This window comes from Pollachius pollachius, assembly GCF_949987615.1.
Source record: "Pollachius pollachius genome assembly, chromosome: 9".
In the NCBI taxonomy this organism is placed as follows: Eukaryota; Metazoa; Chordata; class Actinopteri; order Gadiformes; family Gadidae; genus Pollachius; species Pollachius pollachius.
Window position 1 is genome coordinate 15325214 of NC_136942.1, and position 19634 is coordinate 15344847.

Here is a 19634-nt window from a genome sequence, read left to right on the forward strand (position 1 = left end):
GAGCAATGCATTTTAAATCCACAACTAGCTAGGCCTACTAGCACAAAAAGCAAGTTAATACATTGTTTCTTGTTTGCACTTTATTAATATCATAAACGACCACACCAAACGAATCTAACAAATCAAATAAATAACTTAAATACAATTTCAATTAAATATTGTAATGAATAATTTAAATAGCTTCACGTTATAGGCTTAATAACAGCCTACTACTATATGATAGTATACCAGTATGTATTTGATGACGTTGTCAACTTCAAATGGGACGATAATGACGTTGGCGATGATAAACAAAGGGGTCTATAACGACTCCGGCACGATCTCCATCACACGTCAGATTGCATTTTAAAACAAACACAACAAGGTGAATCCAACAGATTGTATATTCATATCAGATGGGTGCTGCAAGTGCATCCAACGGCCACGTCTTCGGAGTACGGATGCAGCCGGTATCTCTTGCCATCCTCGCACAGCTCCTTCCTCAGGAACCGCTTGCTCTGATTGACCGTTACTGAGTTATAGGTGTGATCCTCCCATGGCTTGTTATCGTCGCTTTTGATCAAGATACACCCCCCGCACAGGCACTGAGCTACAGCAATCGTCTCCGGGAATCGGCCCTCTTTTGTTTCATACCTGCGGGAGAAAGGGGTAAAACCACGTTAATCTCATATCCGCTCCGCCACCCTTGCAGCCCTTCGCGTGTGTGAGAGTGAGTGACGCAAGCGAGGGAATGTCGACGGATATGACTTACACGATTCGCCAGGGGGAGATGGAGCGGTCCTTCAGAGATTTGCCTAAACCAGCGTAAATTTCGACCGGGCATTTCAATGGGGTCTCCTCTCGTACTCCGTCTGTATGCTCACTACGCTGGATTTTGTGCCTTTTCAGAGCTCTTTCTTCCAGCTGTTCTTCATCATGGCATGGTAACGAGAACGTCCGTACAGTCACAAATAAAACGCCCAATAACAAAATCTGTGAAGGGAAGGAACATGTAAATACAGATTATGCACTGTGAAAACATATTAAATTGATTGAACGTTGAAATTGAAAAAAGTACACCATAAGACTATCCATTGAATGAAATATCTTTAATTTTTTATTTAACTATAGGCATATCTTTACTTTGATTTGGCAAAAATAACACAATATTAATTCTCACTCACCTGCATTACGCCAAGGCCAAACATTGTCCTTGTAGTATATGTTTGTTACGTGTGTTCCTAGGGGCTTTGCTTGATTTTGATGGCCATGATGCTGAGACGGACATTTATAGTGGCCGGGCAGGGAAAAACCGGCATGAGGAAACATAAATAGTCAAATTCAACAGACTACTTCCTCTTCCCAAATGAAGATGTAGGTGTCAACGCTATCCCACTCCGTCATTGATTTGGCTTCATAACATTGCATCACAGCTCGGGCTTTCTTGCTACATGATGACGAGATATTAATCTATTTATAACCCTGCGCTCTGTAGGCTACATGAGTCAATGATAAAACATAATAGTCTCACTGCGTCTTTGTTCACACAGTAGACATCAAGTTACAGGCCATCAAGAAACGTGATCAGCCCCATCCATGTTGTATAAATGCATTAGTCTCAATTGTAGTAATAAATTGTTTGTCATGCAGATAGTTTCTCAAAGTGCGTCGGCAGAGGTGCAGCAAAGCTTATTACAGTTGCGCTGAGGTCAAAGTGTGGTCGTTAAGCTTGTTTCTTTCTACATACAAACCATATTCCCATAATTTGCATTGATCTTCAGAACTTAATCATTGTTTGGGCAATAAAGGCCCAGGGTGGTTAAGCCAGCAAGTTGTCAAAACAAAATGGACCATGTTATACTTTATTTTGTTATGGCATTTTTGGAATAAATACCTATTTATCGGATTACCAAGCTTTTTAATCTGTATGTGTGTGTGTGTCATTTTTAAATGTTAAAAAAGGGCTCAGTGGCATATAAAAGGTGTGTGCCAAGCTTATATTCCATCCATTGCTTTTATAGAATGGTGAACATTGCGTTGCATGACTTGAGTGGAAATAAAACTGTGAATATAACCTTTCATTATATGTGCAACTGGGATCAAATGGGTTGAATTCAAATAAAGCACCAAGTGTCAATAGGCAAACATAAAATGGTAATAGACTTGCTCCACAACAGATTTTCTATTAAAGAATTTGTTCTTACTTGCCAGCTTTAGCATAGACAGTCAGTAAAACACAGGATTGACCGTGAAGCTTATTCTACAGAAAAAGTTAAAACACAGCAAACAATGCATTCTCTTTATCAAAATAGTTTATTTAGAATCCTTTTTGTCGCACATGAAAGATGCGGGTATCCATCTACTCATATCGCCGTTACATCTCTCATATTGTGTGCCAACTAAAAATGGGACAAATAAATTCTGTATCACTTGAAAAGAGCCTAGAAGAATAACAAAAAATTAAACAAAGATAAGAAAAAGCTGAAAGAAGCAAGACTTCACGTCACCATTTTATTTTCCCGTAATAATGACCTACTTGGGATTCGGGTAACGCGATAGTACTGTATAAAGGTTTGGATCTAATCGCCCCACAGTGCCAGTGGAGTTGAAGAGGCAAGTCAGTGGCAAAAGGTGTCAGCCATTAACAAAATTTGATTGGTTAGATGGGGCTCCAAATAGAAAACCTACTTGGGTGTATGTACAAAATAAACAAAGGACAATTAAGAAACCTTTTGTGTAACCATATCAAGTCTGACAGTTAAACTCTAATGGATCTCTAAACTGAATCCGTCGATTCACCTCATAGACCGATTTAAAAAGGGGCGGTGATAAGGGGTGGCAGTATGGTAAAGAGAATTCAAATAATATAAGACTACCCAGTAAAAATTATGCCGAGCGTAGAAAGGGCGAGAGACAAGCGATAACGAGATTCAGTATCTATAAATTCACCTTATTTGTCAAAACACACAAACATCAGAAAGGTCCTTAATTCCTGTTATTTTTTGATTTTTTTACTCAACTGACCAGCAAGTAGACAGCACTTATCCACCATTTTGTTTCGGTTCTGTAAAATCAAGATATAGGACAATTCCCTGACCTGCATCCCTTTCACAACAGCAAGTAAACAAACATGGACATTCAACAACGTTAAATGGCAGAGCAAGTTGGCTGTATGCAAATTGACGGAACAAAATCCCATGTATGTCTACAATCAAGTATTTATGCTGGCCATGGTAGTGTTTGCTGGCCATTTAAACAGCGGCATACATATGTTGTGGGATGAGAATATTTGTTGTTTATTTTACACATATCCAGTGAGATGCTCCACATCAAAGGGCATTAAGGGGCAGAGTGTGGTCGGATGGAAATGTGTGGGATTCCCGGGGGAAAATCTCCCAATCCCATGGCCCACAATGTCGCCTTGGCCACTAGTCCGTAACGGCAGGTAGGCGAACCGTCAGGCATCTTTGTCGCTGAGCTGGGCTCAGGCTGGGCTACTTTGCAGGGATCTTTGCCCTCTTGCGGGCGATGGCGTCCTCGACGGCCTTCAGCTGCTTCAACAGCTCCTCCCGACGTGATAGCGTATTGCTGGGTTTCCCCGAGCCCGAGCCAGAGCCAGAGCCTGCTCCAGAGCCAGAGGAAGGTCCCGGGCCTGGGGCAGCCTGTTTGCCCGATGGAGTCGACGGGCCCTTTCCGGAGGACTTGGTGGGCGGGGACAGCGGACGCTTTCTGTTGCAAGAAGGGTGCAAGAGAACCCAGTCAGCAGCCGCAGCTCAACCCATTGTGGACCGACAGGAATTGACTAAAAATGAAGCCTACGTTCATCCTAAAATCTGGCAGCGATTGCTGTATCTTTTGCCTGTTTAATTAATTTTATATATGATTATATATTATATAACTATGCTATCCCAAAATCAAAAAATAGCTCCACAAATATAAGGGCAAGATACATTTGCTTGGCGAATACAAGTACAAATTGAAAAAATTGCCATGGAAATAAATTAAAAGACTGATATGATCTGAAAGACTGCGACACTCACTGAACAAGTTCTGCATCATAGTTTGTATATTAACCCCGTTAGGTAGGTTTTCCAATCTCAATTCACTATTCAAATGATTCGTAAAGCTTTTCAAATGAAAGAATTAAGATACAAATAATAGCATTTTGATTCATGTCTATGCATATTTGGTAACTGTAGATAGAAGAAAAGTTAAATTTTGTCTGAATATCCTAGGGTAATGGCCCTCCAGTTGAGCTATTGGCAGAAGTCATCAGAATGGCAAATATGGGATGACTGACTTTCATTTTTTCATTTGTTATGTCATTGGATTTTCAAACATAACGAGAATATTCCGGTAGTACTTTGAATGCTGCCGTCCAGCGTGAGGATATTCAAGTAGGCCTATGATCATACTTTGGAAAATGTGTATGCACAGAAACTTTAGACCGCATTGAAGCAGTGAAGTTACAAAGTCGGACTCGAAAAAAGCCACTGACATTTGACATATTGTGGTTATGCGTTATGAAAATATGTTTATATAGAAAACAAATAAAACATGAAACTAGATTCTGCAGCAGTGGTCTCCGCCTGCTCTAGGCAGTGAAAGATACACGCTATGAATGGCCTTTTCTTCTTTCTCCATTAAAAATGTGGATATTCCTTTTGAAACCAAGATTATTCTAAGATTGAAATTATGTATTGGGGCAAGCCCCACATCACAGGTTGCCAATATCCAACGTGACACACGTTTTTTTGATGGTAGTGGGGGACATCAGCAAAGAGGCTACCGACATCACATGTATGATGAGCTGAAGTTGTGTTAACCACTGCTTCCACATATGAATACCTCTTCCTCATCAAGCCCCAGCCACACTTCCTGATCTAAATCCCTCAACAGGTGAACAAAGCAAGTTTGTTGACCTATTTAAATAACACGTGGGAGGGAAAACCTTAAAACAATTTCTAGCTGCAGAAGTTGTTCACTCCCACGTATTATTTAGAAACTCCTGTCAGGGTTCCCCTTGTGTGGGCGTGATGCAGTCAGGTTTCGAGTCTGTTTGGCTCTCATACTTCCGGACTGTACCAACCTGTCTCCTTGAGGTGGCATGGGCCGGGGACCTGGGCCCCTGGGCCGATCCATTCTCGGCGGGAACATTGGTCGTCCAGGCATCCTCCGGTCACGTCCTGATGGAGAACAGCAATAACAATGATCATCATCTGTATTAGATATCAACGCTCCCTGCACTGATATATGCCCAATCTTTTGGCATTGGATTTGTGTTTAAAGCTCAAAATTTGCAGGAGAGCTCCGGAAAAATGACACAGGAAAAATAATGAAATAGGACACATGATATCAATATTGGTGCTTGCTTTACAACCACACAAATAATCACCACACAGCATACAATATCAGATACTTTGACGTCAACTACGTTCGTCAATGACGTCAGTACAACGCAAGACATACATCCACATAGGCATGTACATAGGTATTGCGTTACTTGCATCTCCGCTGACGCAGTTAACTACAGAAATAATTGGAAGCATGTTGTGTGGTGCTGCAGGAATGCACGCAAGTCTAACATTTGTGCGTGCGTTAGTCTTATCTTTGGTTATAAAGATAGCTTATATCTTTATAAGGTTATAAAAGGTAGGAACGTGACTTGATGTTATCAATTTTTATTGGTTTAGGACCATGTTCTAATGAATCTTAATAATAAATGTTAATGTACCTTTCTGCACTGCCTACAATTTTCCTTGCAGCCCTTTGGTACAATCTGTGGTGCTTTGAAAGGTTCTTTGTGACTCTCAAGCTTGTGTGTGAAAATGGAGCTGGGCCCTCACCTCTGCCAGGAGACATGGCCATCCTCTTGCTCAGAGGGGAGCCTGGGCGCTCTTTGTCAGACGGCATGTACCTCTTCCTGTTGCCACGGTCACCCTGCTGCTACAAACAACAAATGAAGGGAGAAATTAAAACAGATGGGGGGAAAGGGGACAAGTAAAGGGGCAAATCTGAATTTTTACAACTCACAAATAATGTCTAAATTAATTGATGGGATACTTTCATTGAATGTTGTATCGTATACAAGTATGAAATAATGCATCTGCTGGGACGGTCAGGTAGCATTTTTATTAATTTTATAGAAGATACCTTATTGAGGAGGGTGAGCTTGATGTCTTTATGGGATCCCGATCCTCCGTAGTTCCCTGGGGGTCCCATGTTACCGGGCATGTGGTGCATATGGTGGCCGCCCCTGTTCCCGGGTCCCATCCTGGGCATGAAGTTGCCTCCTCGTGGGGGCATCCCGGAGGGGTCCATCTTCCTGCGGTCCTCACGGAAGGGCTCGTCCTTCTTCAGCGGTCTCCCTGTGAAGGGAGAAGGCAACGTGTTATGTTTGATATAGTCAAGTTCAATTCAAACAAATCCATCAATCATCATTTTCAGTGGAGGCAGTGTCCCATTCAGGGGAGCTCGGATCAGGGTGGGAATCCCCCCGAAATCGCACTCTGATGGCAAAACTGACGGCAGAGAAATTCAAATTATGTTGCCTGAATATAAAAATGGGAGCTTTCCCCGTTTCTTTAAAAATAACACACTTAAAGGGCACACACTAACCCCTGCCCCTGTCTCGCGGGTGCGGTGGCCTCTCCCGGGGGGGGCCAGGCCTCTCTCTGCGGGGGTGTCCCCCCGGGTGTCCCCCCGGGTGTCCTCCAGGGTGTCCCCCCGGGTGTCCTCCAGGGTGTCCCCCAGGGTGTCCTCCAGGGTGTCCCCCCGGGTGTCCTCCAGGGTGTCCCCCAGGGTGTCCTCCAGGGTGTCCCCCAGGGTGTCCTCCAGGGTGTCCCCCAGGGTGTCCGCCCTGGTGTCCCCCCGGGTGTCCCCCCTGGTGTCCCCCCGGGTGTCCCCCCGGGTGTCCGCCCGGGTGTCCGCCGGGGTGTCCCAGGGGGTGTCCCAGGGGGCCCCCGGGGTGAGCGGGATGCCCCCCGCCGGGGGGCGCGGGGTGCCCGCCCCCGGGCTGGCCGGGCGTGGGGGAGCGGGAGCTGGCCGAGGACACGGGGCTGGCCAGGTCGGCGTACATGTCTTCGGAGTCGGCGCTGCGCACCGAGCTGCTGGTGCCCGACGTGGCCGAGGAGACGGACGACACGCTGCTCACGCTCAGAGACCTGGGAGGGGCCGGGGGAAGGGGGCACACGAAAGGCGTTGAAATTACACCCTTTTTTTTTTTTCTAAATGGAGGGCTGTACGGTCGTTGACGGGTTTTTTTCTTTCATTTTGCTACGCAACAAATCAGAGCTTTCGTTTGCACCGAGGGCAGACATAGGTCCAGGGCAGGCTGAGAGATCCTACTCTGGGGGGGGGGGGGCAGCATTGCCCCTCTCGTAGATACAAATCGTGCATTAGACGTGCCGTGATAGCGAGGGCAGGCAGAGCATGGTAGGAGATCTGCTGCACCGCTGCAAATTCATTTAATAAGTAACATACCGTATTTTCCGCACTATAAGGCGCACTTAAAAGCCGGTAATTTTCTCAAAAAACGACAGTGCGCCTTATAATCCGGAGCGCCTTATATATGGATCAATTGGTTAATTGGTTGATCCATACTGGTTGTAAACGGCGCTCTGTCAAAATGTTTCAGTATGAAAAACCAATAAAAACAATTTAATAATAATAATAATTAAATGTTTCACTACGACTACGATAAAGCCACACCGCTTGCAGCATTACGGCTATCGTAGTCAGTGCACACAGCATTTTACTGCGCTTACTCACAGTCCCAGTATCTCACAGTATCACACAGTGTGATACTGTGAGTGTGATTCACACTCACAGTATCTTCTATGCTATGCGCCTTATAATCCAGTGCGCCCTATTTATGAAAAAAGTTCTAAAATAGGTCTTTCATTGAAGGTGCGCCTTATAATCCGGTGCGCGTTATAGTGCGGGAAATACGGTAGTCATTATGGTAGTTTCAACTGGGCAAATGTTTAACTGTTACTGCGTGTGACTGCGAGTTATGCATTCCAGTATTGCACCTTATTCTAGTTATTTTTTCATTATTGGCTCATACACATTTACTTTATTGCTAAATGATGGCATGTGCCAAACAACAATGTAAATCTGATTTATTCATTATCCTTACCGTGTTCTATTAGCAGACGGCAAAACAGTAATATGGTGGGGCAAATTATATGGATATAGATATTTATTTTTAATTGGTTTATTGTGAAATAAGCCTGTACTTCCTAGTTAATTATTTTTTATTATTTTATTGTTACGTCTGTGTTGAAGGCCATTCTGATGGAAGGATTGATTTGTGTGTTCCTGCGCATCATGTGGTGTCCCCTTCAGGGCATGGATGTTGTGTGGGCGTGTGATGTTGTGCCTGCAACTGATGTTGTGCGTGATTGGGATCTTAACCTGTTAAGCCCTAGGCCTATTTCACAGGCCTCCTGCCCGAAATGACATGCCCAAAATGAATAGAGTATGCCTCCACAACTACAAGGGCTATATGAATAAAGTTGGTTTCAAAAAGAAGGTATCCCCTGTGAGGTGGCTGCAGAAGTGTCAGAATCAATATGGATGTTACTGTGTCAGAGTAAATACAAGTATAGAACATAGTAAGAAATGTCAATTTTCGCTTAGAGAAAACACATTATTTAGAGTGAATACCAGCTTGAAACTATGGGATAGTAGCCCAGAACCTTTAGGGAAACATATAACAACATCTGATGAGTACCCTGTTCCAGGATAAATGCTAATAAAGTGAAAATAGTGATTTTAGAGAGGTTTTAGTACAGGTAGGTCCAGGTAGACTAAATGGTGCCATTTGGGCACTTTTTGGCACCATCAGTGCCATTTGACCTTTCTAAGGTAACAGACTGTAAAACTAATTTTATTTCACTGACATATCACTATAGGTATTCATTCCATCCAAATTCAACAGTTTTGACTTGTTTTGAAAATTCACCCAGACCTCTATACATTTTCCCAGTCAAAGAAAACCATACAATCGAAATGAAATTTGACTCGAACTGGAGCAGATATATTTGAGAACAACATATAATAAAACCAAACTGTAAAAACAAAAGGTAAAAACACAGCTAAAGACTACAATCACTATAGGGATAAAGATATACAGTGGGGCAAAAAAGTATTTAGTCAGCCACCAATTGTGCAAGTTCTCCCACTTAAAAAGACGAGAGAGGCCTGCAATTTTCATCATAGGTAAACCTCAGCTATGAGAGACAAAATGAAAAAAAAAATCCAGAAAATCACATTGTCTGATTTTTTAAGAATTTATTTGCAAATTATGGTGGAAAATAAGTATTTGGTCACCTACAAACCAGCAAGATTTCTGGCTGTCACAGACCTGTAACTTCTTCTTTAAGAGGCTCCTCTGTCCTCCACTTGTTACCTGTATTAATGGCACCTGTTTGAACTCCTTATCAGTATAAAAGACACCTGTCCACAACCTCAAACAGTCACACTCCAAACTTCACTATGACCAAGACCAAAGAGCTGTCAAAGGACACCAGAAACACAATTGTAGACCTGCACTAGGCTGGGAAGTCTGAATCTGCAATAGGTAAGCAGCTTGGTGTGAAGAAATCAAATGTGGGAGCAATTATTAGGAAATGGAATACATACAAGACCACTGATAATCTCCCTCGATCTGGGGCTCCACGCAAGATCTCACCCTGTGGGGTCAAAATGATCACAAGAACGGTGAACAAAAATCCCAGAACCACACGGGGGGACCTAGTGAATGACCTCCAGAGAGCTGGGACCAAAGTAACAAAGGCTACCATCACTAACACACTACGCCGCCAGGGACTCAAATCCTGCAGTGCCAGACGTGTCCCCCTGCTAAAGGCAGTGCATGTCCGGGCCCGTTTGAAGTTTGCTAGAGAGCATTTGGATGATCCAGAACAGGATTGGGAGAATGTCATATGGTCAGATGAAACCAAAATAGAACTTTTTGGTAAAAACTCAACTCGTCGTGTTTGGGGGAGAAAGAATGCTGAGTTGCATCAAAAGAACACCATACCTACAGTGAAGCATGGGGGTGGAAACATCATGCTTTGGGGCTGTTTTTCTGCCAAGGGACCAGGCCGTCTGATCCGTATGACGGAAAGAATGAATGGGGCCATGTATCGTGAAATTTTGAGTGAAAACCTCCTTCCATCAGCAAGGGCACTGAAGATGAAACGTGGCTGGGTCTTTCAGCATGACAATGACCCCAAACACACCGCCCGGGCAACGAAGGAGTGGCTTCGTAAGAAGCATTTCAAGGTCCTGGATTGGCCTAGCCAGTCTCCAGATCTCAACCCCATAGAAAATCTTTGGAGGGAGTTGAAAGTCCGTGTGGCCCAAAAACATCACTGCTCTAGAGGAGATCTGCATGGAGGAATGGGCCAAAATACCAGCAGCAGTGTGTGAAAACCTTGTAAAGACTTACAGAAAACGTTTGACCTCTGTCATTGCCAACAAAGGGAATGTAACAAAGTATTGAGATGACCTTTTGTTATTGACCAAATACTTATTTTCCACCATAATTTGCAAATAAATTCTTTAAAAATCAGACAATGTGATTTTCTAGATTTTTTTTTTTCATTTTGTCTCTCATAGCTGAGGTATACCTATGATGAAAATTACAGGCCTCTCTCATCTTTTTAAGTGGGAGAACTTGCACAATTGGAGGCTGACTAAATACTTTTTTGCCCCACTGTATGTATATATATATATATATATATATATTAGTGCTGTCAAGCGATTAAAATATTTAATCGCGATTAATCGCATCAATGTCATAGTTAATTTGATTTCGTGCTGCTAGCCTTTTAATGAGATCAGAGTGTTGAGAAGGACAGTAATAAAATATATTTGGTAAGATGGATATAAGAAGAGACCCGCAGTGAATTCAACCCGGTCCACTTGACATCAGGGAGGTGCATGACAGTGGTAGGCCTACCTTAAAACTTCAATAGCCCAGGCTTTTATTTGTTTCAATCACTGAACTTTCGAACAAAACACTTGCTCATTAAAAGTGGGAAATACTATAACATTTATTATTTAAACCAGCATGAATATTCCTACCGTACGAAGGCCTATACACATTACCAGGCTATCGAATAACACCTACACACACACACGGCGGCGGAGTGGTAATCGGGAGAGCTGGGGTGGGCCGTTAACGTTTCGGGGCTATGGGGCTGATTACTGCGGGATAACAATATTGCGTTTATAAAAGTTTCTTGCAGCGCCGTCCGACAGCCTGAGCTGTGCGCCCACAACCTCTCACTCACTCAACAGCCGTAACACTCAAAAACTGTCAACGTCGCAACCAAGTCGATTTTGTCTAGAGGGGAGTAACTGAGCGGCCCCTTCCGAAGTGGTACAGCCCAGGTGGTCCTTGAACTGCGATTGGTCGGAAAGAGGTAACAGCTAATGACAACATTGAACTCTAGTACCAGGCTCAAACAGAGTGACACACAAACACACACACACTTTTAAGGAGTTTTTGTGCGGCGTGCTTGTTGTTTTGTTTCCGGTGTAGCTAGATCCGGTATGGTTTTGGAGTTTTTCTTAAGTGACTAGTTGTTGCTAGACAGCAGGTGAAAAAACGACAATGTTTGCCAAACCAAAAGAGCGTTAATCGCGCGATAATAAAATTAACGCCGTTAAAATTGGTTTGCGTTAACGCCGTTAATAACGCGTTAAACTGACAGCACTAATATATATATAACACGCTGGCAGCAACTTTGAACAAATATAACTAACTAACTAAAACTAACTATATACACTAAGGGCTGTCATGCCACTGCTGGAAGCAGTTCTTTTTGGAAGTGAAGCACAAAGGGACCTGGCACTTCCTGCAGTACAATTAATTTGTGTCCAGTTCTGGCAACAGCAAGTCACTGTCGTCAGACGAGGACTCGAGAGGGACTACAGTAGCCCCACTGTCGCTAGTAATGATAGCAAATGCCATTATTTATTTGAAAAGAATAACAAATAGAAAAAAAACGCCAGAAAATACAAAATAACTAGCTAACTACTAGGTAACTAGGAATACAAACGTTGTAAGAAGCGTGTTGTAGTAGCGTATATCTCTATCTAGCCGGAGTGTCTGCTCTGAGAATGTTCTCGGTGCTTCTGGCGCGAATTATGCTGACCTTCCAGTCAAACCCGGGAAGATATCTTGGGTATGCATTGGTCAATTTGGATGATTGACCCCTCTACCAAACCGTCAGAGCCAATAGAGTCGAGGGACAGTCAAATCGACGGACCCAAATCCATGTAAAAAAACACCATTCGCCAATCAAAAGTATAACACTGAATAACGTTTTTTATTTGTTTATTTATTTTGCTCTTCTGTGGCTTCTATTTCAGTGAGTTCGTCGTAGATTGATGGGAGTGATATCACTGGAATCGTTGGAGCCTCAGCTTTCATATGACATATAGTTTGTGTGGGTGGCATGAAGTAGCGAAATCGGCAGCGGCCAGAATGCGCGCATGCACATTTTGCGTGTTTTGCTACGGGCTCATTTAGTGTTTTGTTTAGGTAAAAATGGTTATCATGGGCTTTAAGCTGAGCTTCTTCCCGTTACGGGGGTATGCACCATGGACATGTTGGAGCATGGTGGTGCTGTTTACAGCTGTTTATAGCACACGTTGGCGCAGCTGTTCGCTCGGGTTTAAGAGGTTAAGGGGGAGTTTCAGGTGAAAGCGGAGGCGGTGGCTGCTGTCGATATTTTTGATAATCTTCTAAGTAATACATCCTCATGAGGCAATGCCTTACCTTGATTTCCTGGGAATGTTGCCAACAGAGAATCACCGGCACATGTAGGCGGAGGAGAGACAACACAAAAGGGGAAAGTCGTCAGGCCTGGTCACATCAACAGAGCAGATCATCCTCAGATCATATCAAAGTACATGAGGCTATCCTCGAAAATATTTGACATGTTTGACAGTGAAACCTTGAGAAGCTGTGCAATGCAAAGAATTAACCAGGAGTATCATTTCCTGCCTCGTCCGCCTGATGGACAAAGATGGCTCCTGTCTATGTGTGGTGGTATGCGGTTGTGTGTGTGCACACACAACACACACAACATGTGTGTGCGTGTGAAACGTGTGTGCGTGTGAAAGATGGTATGACGCGTGTGTGTTTGTGCGTGTGAGAGATGTCATCCAGAGATGTGTGTGGGAGTTCAAGCGAGAGAAATGCCTGCGTGGGCTTGCAGTTGACTTTCTGCTGTGTGGGCCGACTGTGGCAAACTTCATGTCGTGCTGCTGTGCATGTGGCTCTACCTGGATTTCCGCGAGCCAGAGCGAGACAGCGAGTTGGACGAGGATCTGGAGCTGGAACCGGTGTAACTGCTCGCGCTCATGCTGCCACTGGCAGTGCGCCTGCAGGTGAGAGATGCAGAGAGAAGGTGACAGATGAGGAGAGGGTGGGACTGAGGCCGAGATGGAAAAGCACCCTTGCAACGAGCACAGTGGTGCAGGGATCCCCCTGTGTTCAGAGACAGAACCCCCCTTTTTAGGGCTTTATTTACTTAGGATTATTGTTGAAGTCCAGCCCATATATTTTTGCTTTCTTGTCCTGTTTTTGTTTCTCTTATTTGTGACTCTTTAGTAATTTCATAGTTGTCTTTCCTAAATGCCTGCTGTGTAGATGTGCCAAGCATTTAAATGTTCAGAATGAGTCATACTGAGCCCCTGGTGAATAAAACCCTTAGACCTTGAGTATACTTCTGACAAGTTTACTTCTATTTTGCCATTGTTTTTCTCAAACGTTGCAATCATGCAACATCATTAAAAGGTAGGGCTGCATGAAATTAATTTAATAAGCCTGTGTCCGAAACAACCGAGGTTTGTCCACTTGTTCAGCAACAATGCTTTGATAATGTTTCATCCGCTGTTGGCTGCCATACAGAGCAAGGATGCTCACATCGCATGTTTTGTAACTCTCAAGTCGTTGGCCATGAGTCCAAGTCAAGTCTCAAAACCTCTTATAGTTGCAGCAATAGATGGAGTTTAACCAATCCCACTTTTTTATTACCGCTATCATTTTCGAGCAGAACATATTTGAGTGGGCTGATACGAAGTACTGTGATAGGTGACGCACATGAAAGACATACAATGAAAAATTCCACAATAGCTTGGATAGGCTGTGCAGCACTGAAGCAGCACCAGATTAATTATTATTCAAAACCTTCCGCCACCTTGGCTCTGGGAATTGTTATGTATTCATCCTTATCTTAGAGTGCCTCAGTGACGTCTGTGCACGATGACCAAATCGTCATAGTAAATCACCATCGGACATTTTCAAATGTGACAACAGCGCTTTAATGTAAAACATTCCAAAGATATACCAAAATATGGGGGTGCTTTAAATGATCAGAAAACAAAAAGAATGGGGTTCGAACATTGTGCAATGTTTTGATGAAATTGCAGAGCAGAACTAGCGCTTTGTACAAGCATCTGAATAGAAAACACACAGGCTCTATACTGGATGGGGGATCACCAGAAAAGGAAAAAAGACACCAAATTACAAACCCTTTATCATTATTAGGTAGCTTCTTGTTATATTTCAACCTCATGTAAACATTGAAATGGCTGCTAATTTACATTCAGTATTCAAACCACGTTTTTTTATCCTCGTATTATCAACCTGAAGTTTTACATTTGAAAAGGTCTCTTACATTTTTTTACTATTTCCCTATTATGCTCCATTTGTTTTTGATTTGTTATCAAAGCGATGAGGAAACTCCTAGCCCAGGTTGAGAGCACATGCAGAGACTCTAGCCTTCGGAACGTCACGCGGCCCCACCCACCCACCTAACCCTCTGTTAAAACTGAAGGAAAAGGGGGAATTCCTACCTGCGCGGCGGGTGCTGTTGCCGTTCTTTGCGTCTTCCCTCCCTGGGGCCCGGCGGCTTCCCAGGCTCTCTCGGGGCTGGGGGCCTTCCTTCCACTACTCCCCCTCCTCCTGCAGCGGGGGCAGACCCAGGGGCTCCCCCTGGTGCAGCGCCTGGGCCAACAAGACCACCACCTCCTCCTCCCTCCCGGCTGTGGGCAGGCGGTCGCCCCCCCTCGGGTGTGGGCCGCTGAGGCTTGCCCTGCTGGCTGCCGGCGGGAATGGGGGGGCTGGGGCCTTTCTTCATGGGAGGCCTCTCCCTCCGCGGGGGGCCCCCGGGGCCAGGCTTCAGTGGCGCCCTTTGGTGGGACGGAAGGTGGAGGGGAATGGGAATAAAAGACATTTGTTCAAATTTTTCCCAAACAGGCATGAAAATGTTTGTTGCAGCCGTCCTTGTGACGCACTTGGTCGCACCGTTTGTAAACCACAGATAGTCGAGGGGACGATAAAAGTTTCAAACTTGTGGGGCTCTGGTGCTCAATAATTAAAGAAGTATCGATAAGCTCCGATGTACCCTGTACAGCTTTCGGCATCAGTGGCAATAAGGAAATCAGTTTATATGAATTAGGCCTAGATAAACGTTTGCGATAGTTATACAACTCACGTTAAGATGCATTTTCACCATTCCCAAGTCATTAAAACAATATTGAAAAGGGAAAACCGTCGCTCTCCGAGCTCGTCTTTAAAGTGGAGGGCGAGGCCGGATCCCTCTGCCTTCCCTCACAAATTAAGGAAATACATTTTCCATTAATTCCGGCCAGATTAATGGTGCAATAGTATCAGCGTCTCACCAAACAATGTAGGCTGATAGAAGAGCTGCGCCACCATGTTACATTTCAAAAAACGGCTGTCCTATTTTCCCTGTTTAATATCAGAAACGGTTAAATGTTTAGAAGAACAGCGTTCTTCTAAACATTTAACAGCTAAACTACAACATCCCTAGTAGGATCTGTGTGGAGGAATCAGTGGCTTTCCCTCGTTTTACGGCAGAGCTTCCAAGTAAAGCAGCTCCCAAACCAGACAAGCCAGGTAGCGCGGGACAACGTCACTTAGAAGACCGAAAACACAGTCGGAAGATTCGATTTGAGGTCCTGTTCCGAGTTTAATGTAATGGGTGGCGTTTGAAGTTACTGTGCAGCTCTTTGGCTGTGCTGGTGTGAGTGCGTTCATTGGAAACTGGTTAAGTTCAATTTAGGGCACACAGCTTTGAAAGGGGTACTTCAAATGATCACAAAACTAGTAGGGGGTTTGTACATGGTGCAAAGTTTCAATTCAGGCAAATCGTGCCATTACCGACTACTAGCACTTTCTTTTTTAAGAGCATTAAAAAATAATCACACGTGCATTATTCTGGAAGAGCTATGGCCAGTAAAGGTAAAACGGCTGATGCTCCTTCAAAAGAATGTTTCAAATAACATCTTTTTGGAGCTTGGCTGCATGCATACCCAATGCGTATTGCTCTATTCCACTCTTTCCTTTTGCTGTTAATCATTTATATATAATCAATATATTTATTTGAGATTACATTTAAATTGACTGAATATTATAGCGAGTCTATAAAAGCCATTTATCCCAAACATTGTAAGCTGTTGCTACAGAAGAAAGTCGACATATGAGAAAAAATAAATCAATGTCCTTTTGTTCTTAATTTCTCATTTATTTATTCGAAAAGAATCGATAAGACTACCGGTGACGTACCTTTATATTGCTACCTATAAAGATATCAAAAAGAGCAGGTGATCCGTCATGAAACTAAGCCAATTCAGTGGTGGAAGATCAACAGCGCACGTATGCAAGAGGTGGCTGGGCTGGGACTGCCTCGGAAGTGGCTCTGAATGTGTGGGTGTTCAGGCTTCTCCCTACCCCTTTGGCAGCACCAGGGGCAGGTCTGTCTTGTTCTTAAGGTTTCTGGGTGCAGCCTGACTCGGAGAGGGCGAGGTGGAGAATGATCTTGATCTAAAGAAAGGTTATAACATAAAGACAGCACAAGACAATAGGTTTGAAGCCGGGAAGAGCAAATGTTGGATCCACTTATGGTTTGGAGTAGGCAGACGGTTTAACAGGTCAATAAATGACAAGCCACGACTCCATAATCCAACGCAGTTAAAAACCCTACTGGCTCTGCTTTAAAATTGTTCAATGATCTCCTGCAAGGAATTTAAAACATTTTTGGCATGCACAGACAACATCAACAATGCGGATTTCCGCTTGCTAACTATTGAAGCCATTAAAGCCAGTTCCAAAGTGTGACCTGGACATGCACCTATGACAACTTTTAAGGCAGTGTTTTGAGGCCCTTGTCCTTGGACTTCTATCGAGCCAATCAACCTCCGGTTAAAATCCCTTTCTAAAAGGAGAGGGAAAAAAGCTGCTCAGCTGCAAAACAGAAATACAATCCTGTAATGCAATAAATGTTCAACGAAAACAAAACATTCTGCAACCAGACCCCGTCAATCTGCCTGTCCAACTGGCATGGGCCTCAACCATCTATCCAAAAACACATCACAGTGTCACTATAAAGCGGGTCGGGCAGCAGTGTGTAGTATATGGACAACACTGGTCAGAAGACTCCATTTTAGGTTTTGTTCTTTGTTTAGTACAAGGGGTCACAATGGACGGCGCTGCGATTCGTGCTAAGGTGCCAATTCAGATACGTTCACATCCAAAGCCATCGAGCGTTCAACAAGAAAGTTGCCGGAGAATCGCAGACATGAAAAAAATGAGCATATATATATATATATACACATTGATCTTAGATGATATGCCTACATACTTTAACACTTTCAATACTTTTTTGTCTCGTCTTCTTTAAGTTGGACGAGTTCAAAGTTGTGAAAACCGGGGTTTTTTGACCTCCTGCCATATCAGTCTAACAGTCTTTCAAACCATATGATTATTAAAACAAACTACGGCCCCTCCGATATTACTTGTATTCATAATTCATGTTATTAGTAACACGTTATAACAAATCATTCAACAATAAACACATCGGTCTGCATACGTCCCCCGAAAATAATGGATTAAGAAGAGCTTTTTCCCTTATGAAAGGAACACCAGTGAAGTGCATAACAACCAACCGATTGAATCAACTAACCAGAACCCCACAACCACATTCTAAGCTACACCAAATCTCACACAAAAAAGATGTTGGTATAATTTTTGACAGCAAACTCAAAGTTTAATGAGCTAATAAATTCAGTAGTGTTATCCAGCTTCTTTCAGCTCAAGAATTGTCAGATTTTCTTAATGGCCCCATCTCCTCTGCTTCCTATCACACTGCAGCCAGGCTATTAACCGGAACTAAAAAGAGTCCATATCACTCTAGTCGTTGCAGCACATCACATAACATCAGCTCCCTGTCTGATACAGAATCGGGTCCAAAATACTAGTCCTTACCTTTAAAGCTCTGCATGGTACTGCTTTTTAGTTCTCTCTCCAAACCACACAAGCCCTGTAGGTCCTAAGAACAACGCCTACTAGCACATCTCCCCCTTACCACCCCAGCAGGTCCCTGAGGTCCTCAGAACAAGGCCATCATCTCCCCTCACCACCCCAGCAGGTCCCTGAGGTCCTCAGAACAAGGCCATCATCTCCCCTCACCACCCCAGCAGGTCCCTGAGGTCCTCAGAACAAGGCCATCATCTCCCCTCACCACCCCAGCAGGTCCCTGAGGTCCTCAGAACAAGGCCATCATCTCCCCTCACCACCCCAGCAGGTCCCTGAGGTCCTCAGAACAAGGCCATCATCTCCCCTCACCACCCCAGCAGGTCCCTGAGGTCCTCAGAACAAGGCCATCATCTCCCCTCACCACCCCAGCAGGTCCCTGAGGTCCTCAGAACAAGGCCATCATCTCCCCTCACCACCCCAGCAGGTCCCTGAGGTCCTCAGAACAAGGCCATCATCTCCCCTCACCACCCCAGCAGGTCCCTGAGGTCCTCAGAACAAGGCCATCATCTCCCCTCACCACCCCAGCAGGTCCCTGAGGTCCTCAGAACAAGGCCATCATCTCCCCTCACCACCCCAGCAGGTCCCTGAGGTCCTCAGAACAAGGCCATCATCTCCCCTCACCACCCCAGCAGGTCCCTGAGGTCCTCAGAACAAGGCCATCATCTCCCCTCACCACCCCAGCAGGTCCCTGAGGTCCTCAGAACAAGGCCATCATCTCCCCTCACCACCCCAGCAGGTCCCTGAGGTCCTCAGAACAAGGCCATCATCTCCCCTCACCACCCCAGCAGGTCCCTGAGGTCCTCAGAACAAGGCCATCATCTCCCCTCACCACCCCAGCAGGTCCCTGAGGTCCTCAGAACAAGGCCATCATCTCCCCTCACCACCCCAGCAGGTCCCTGAGGTCCTCAGAACAAGGCCATCATCTCCCCTCACCACCCCAGCAGGTCCCTGAGGTCCTCAGAACAAGTCCTTCTAGCATCATGTCCCCTCACCCCCCCCTACTAGAGTCCGGAAGTTGTCAGAACAAGTCCTACTACCATCATCTCCCCTTACCACACCATCAGGCCCTGCAGGTCATAGAACAAGGCCTACTACCTTCACCTCCCCTTACTACAGCATTATCTCCCCTTAACAGACTACTACAGCCCTGAGGTCTTCAGAACAAGGCCTACTACCATCACTTCCCCTCACCACCCCAGCAGGTCCCTGAGGTCCTCAGAACAAGGCCATCATCTCCCCTCACCACCCCAGCAGGTCCCTGAGGTCCTCAGAACAAGGCCATCATCTC

General features: G+C 44.6%; 2 protein-coding genes across 2 annotated transcripts in view; both read right to left on the reverse strand.

Moving 5' to 3' along the window:
- Positions 1 to 282: 282 nt before the first annotated feature.
- il17c (interleukin 17c) lies at positions 283 to 1187 on the reverse strand (the record flags this gene model as incomplete). The annotated part of the gene is made up of 3 exons (XM_079742698.1): positions 283 to 633; positions 752 to 972; positions 1164 to 1187. 3 exons carry the CDS (start codon positions 1185 to 1187, stop codon positions 387 to 389), a joined length of 492 nt encoding a protein of 163 aa, XP_079598824.1. The 3' UTR covers positions 283 to 386.
- Positions 1188 to 2309: 1122 nt separating this feature from the next.
- zc3h18 (zinc finger CCCH-type containing 18) overlaps positions 2310 to 19634 on the reverse strand; it is a 45794-nt gene continuing 28469 nt past the window's right edge. Inside the window, exons 12-19 of the mRNA XM_079743591.1 lie at positions 16763 to 16855; positions 14863 to 15198; positions 13288 to 13386; positions 6598 to 7142; positions 6133 to 6347; positions 5826 to 5925; positions 5069 to 5165; positions 2310 to 3708 (exon numbers count right to left, since the gene is read on the reverse strand). Coding sequence (XP_079599717.1) covers positions 3474 to 3708; positions 5069 to 5165; positions 5826 to 5925; positions 6133 to 6347; positions 6598 to 7142; positions 13288 to 13386; positions 14863 to 15198; positions 16763 to 16855 — 1720 coding nt within the window. The 3' untranslated portion in view covers positions 2310 to 3473. The remainder of the gene's footprint in view (positions 3709 to 5068; positions 5166 to 5825; positions 5926 to 6132; positions 6348 to 6597; positions 7143 to 13287; positions 13387 to 14862; positions 15199 to 16762; positions 16856 to 19634) is intronic.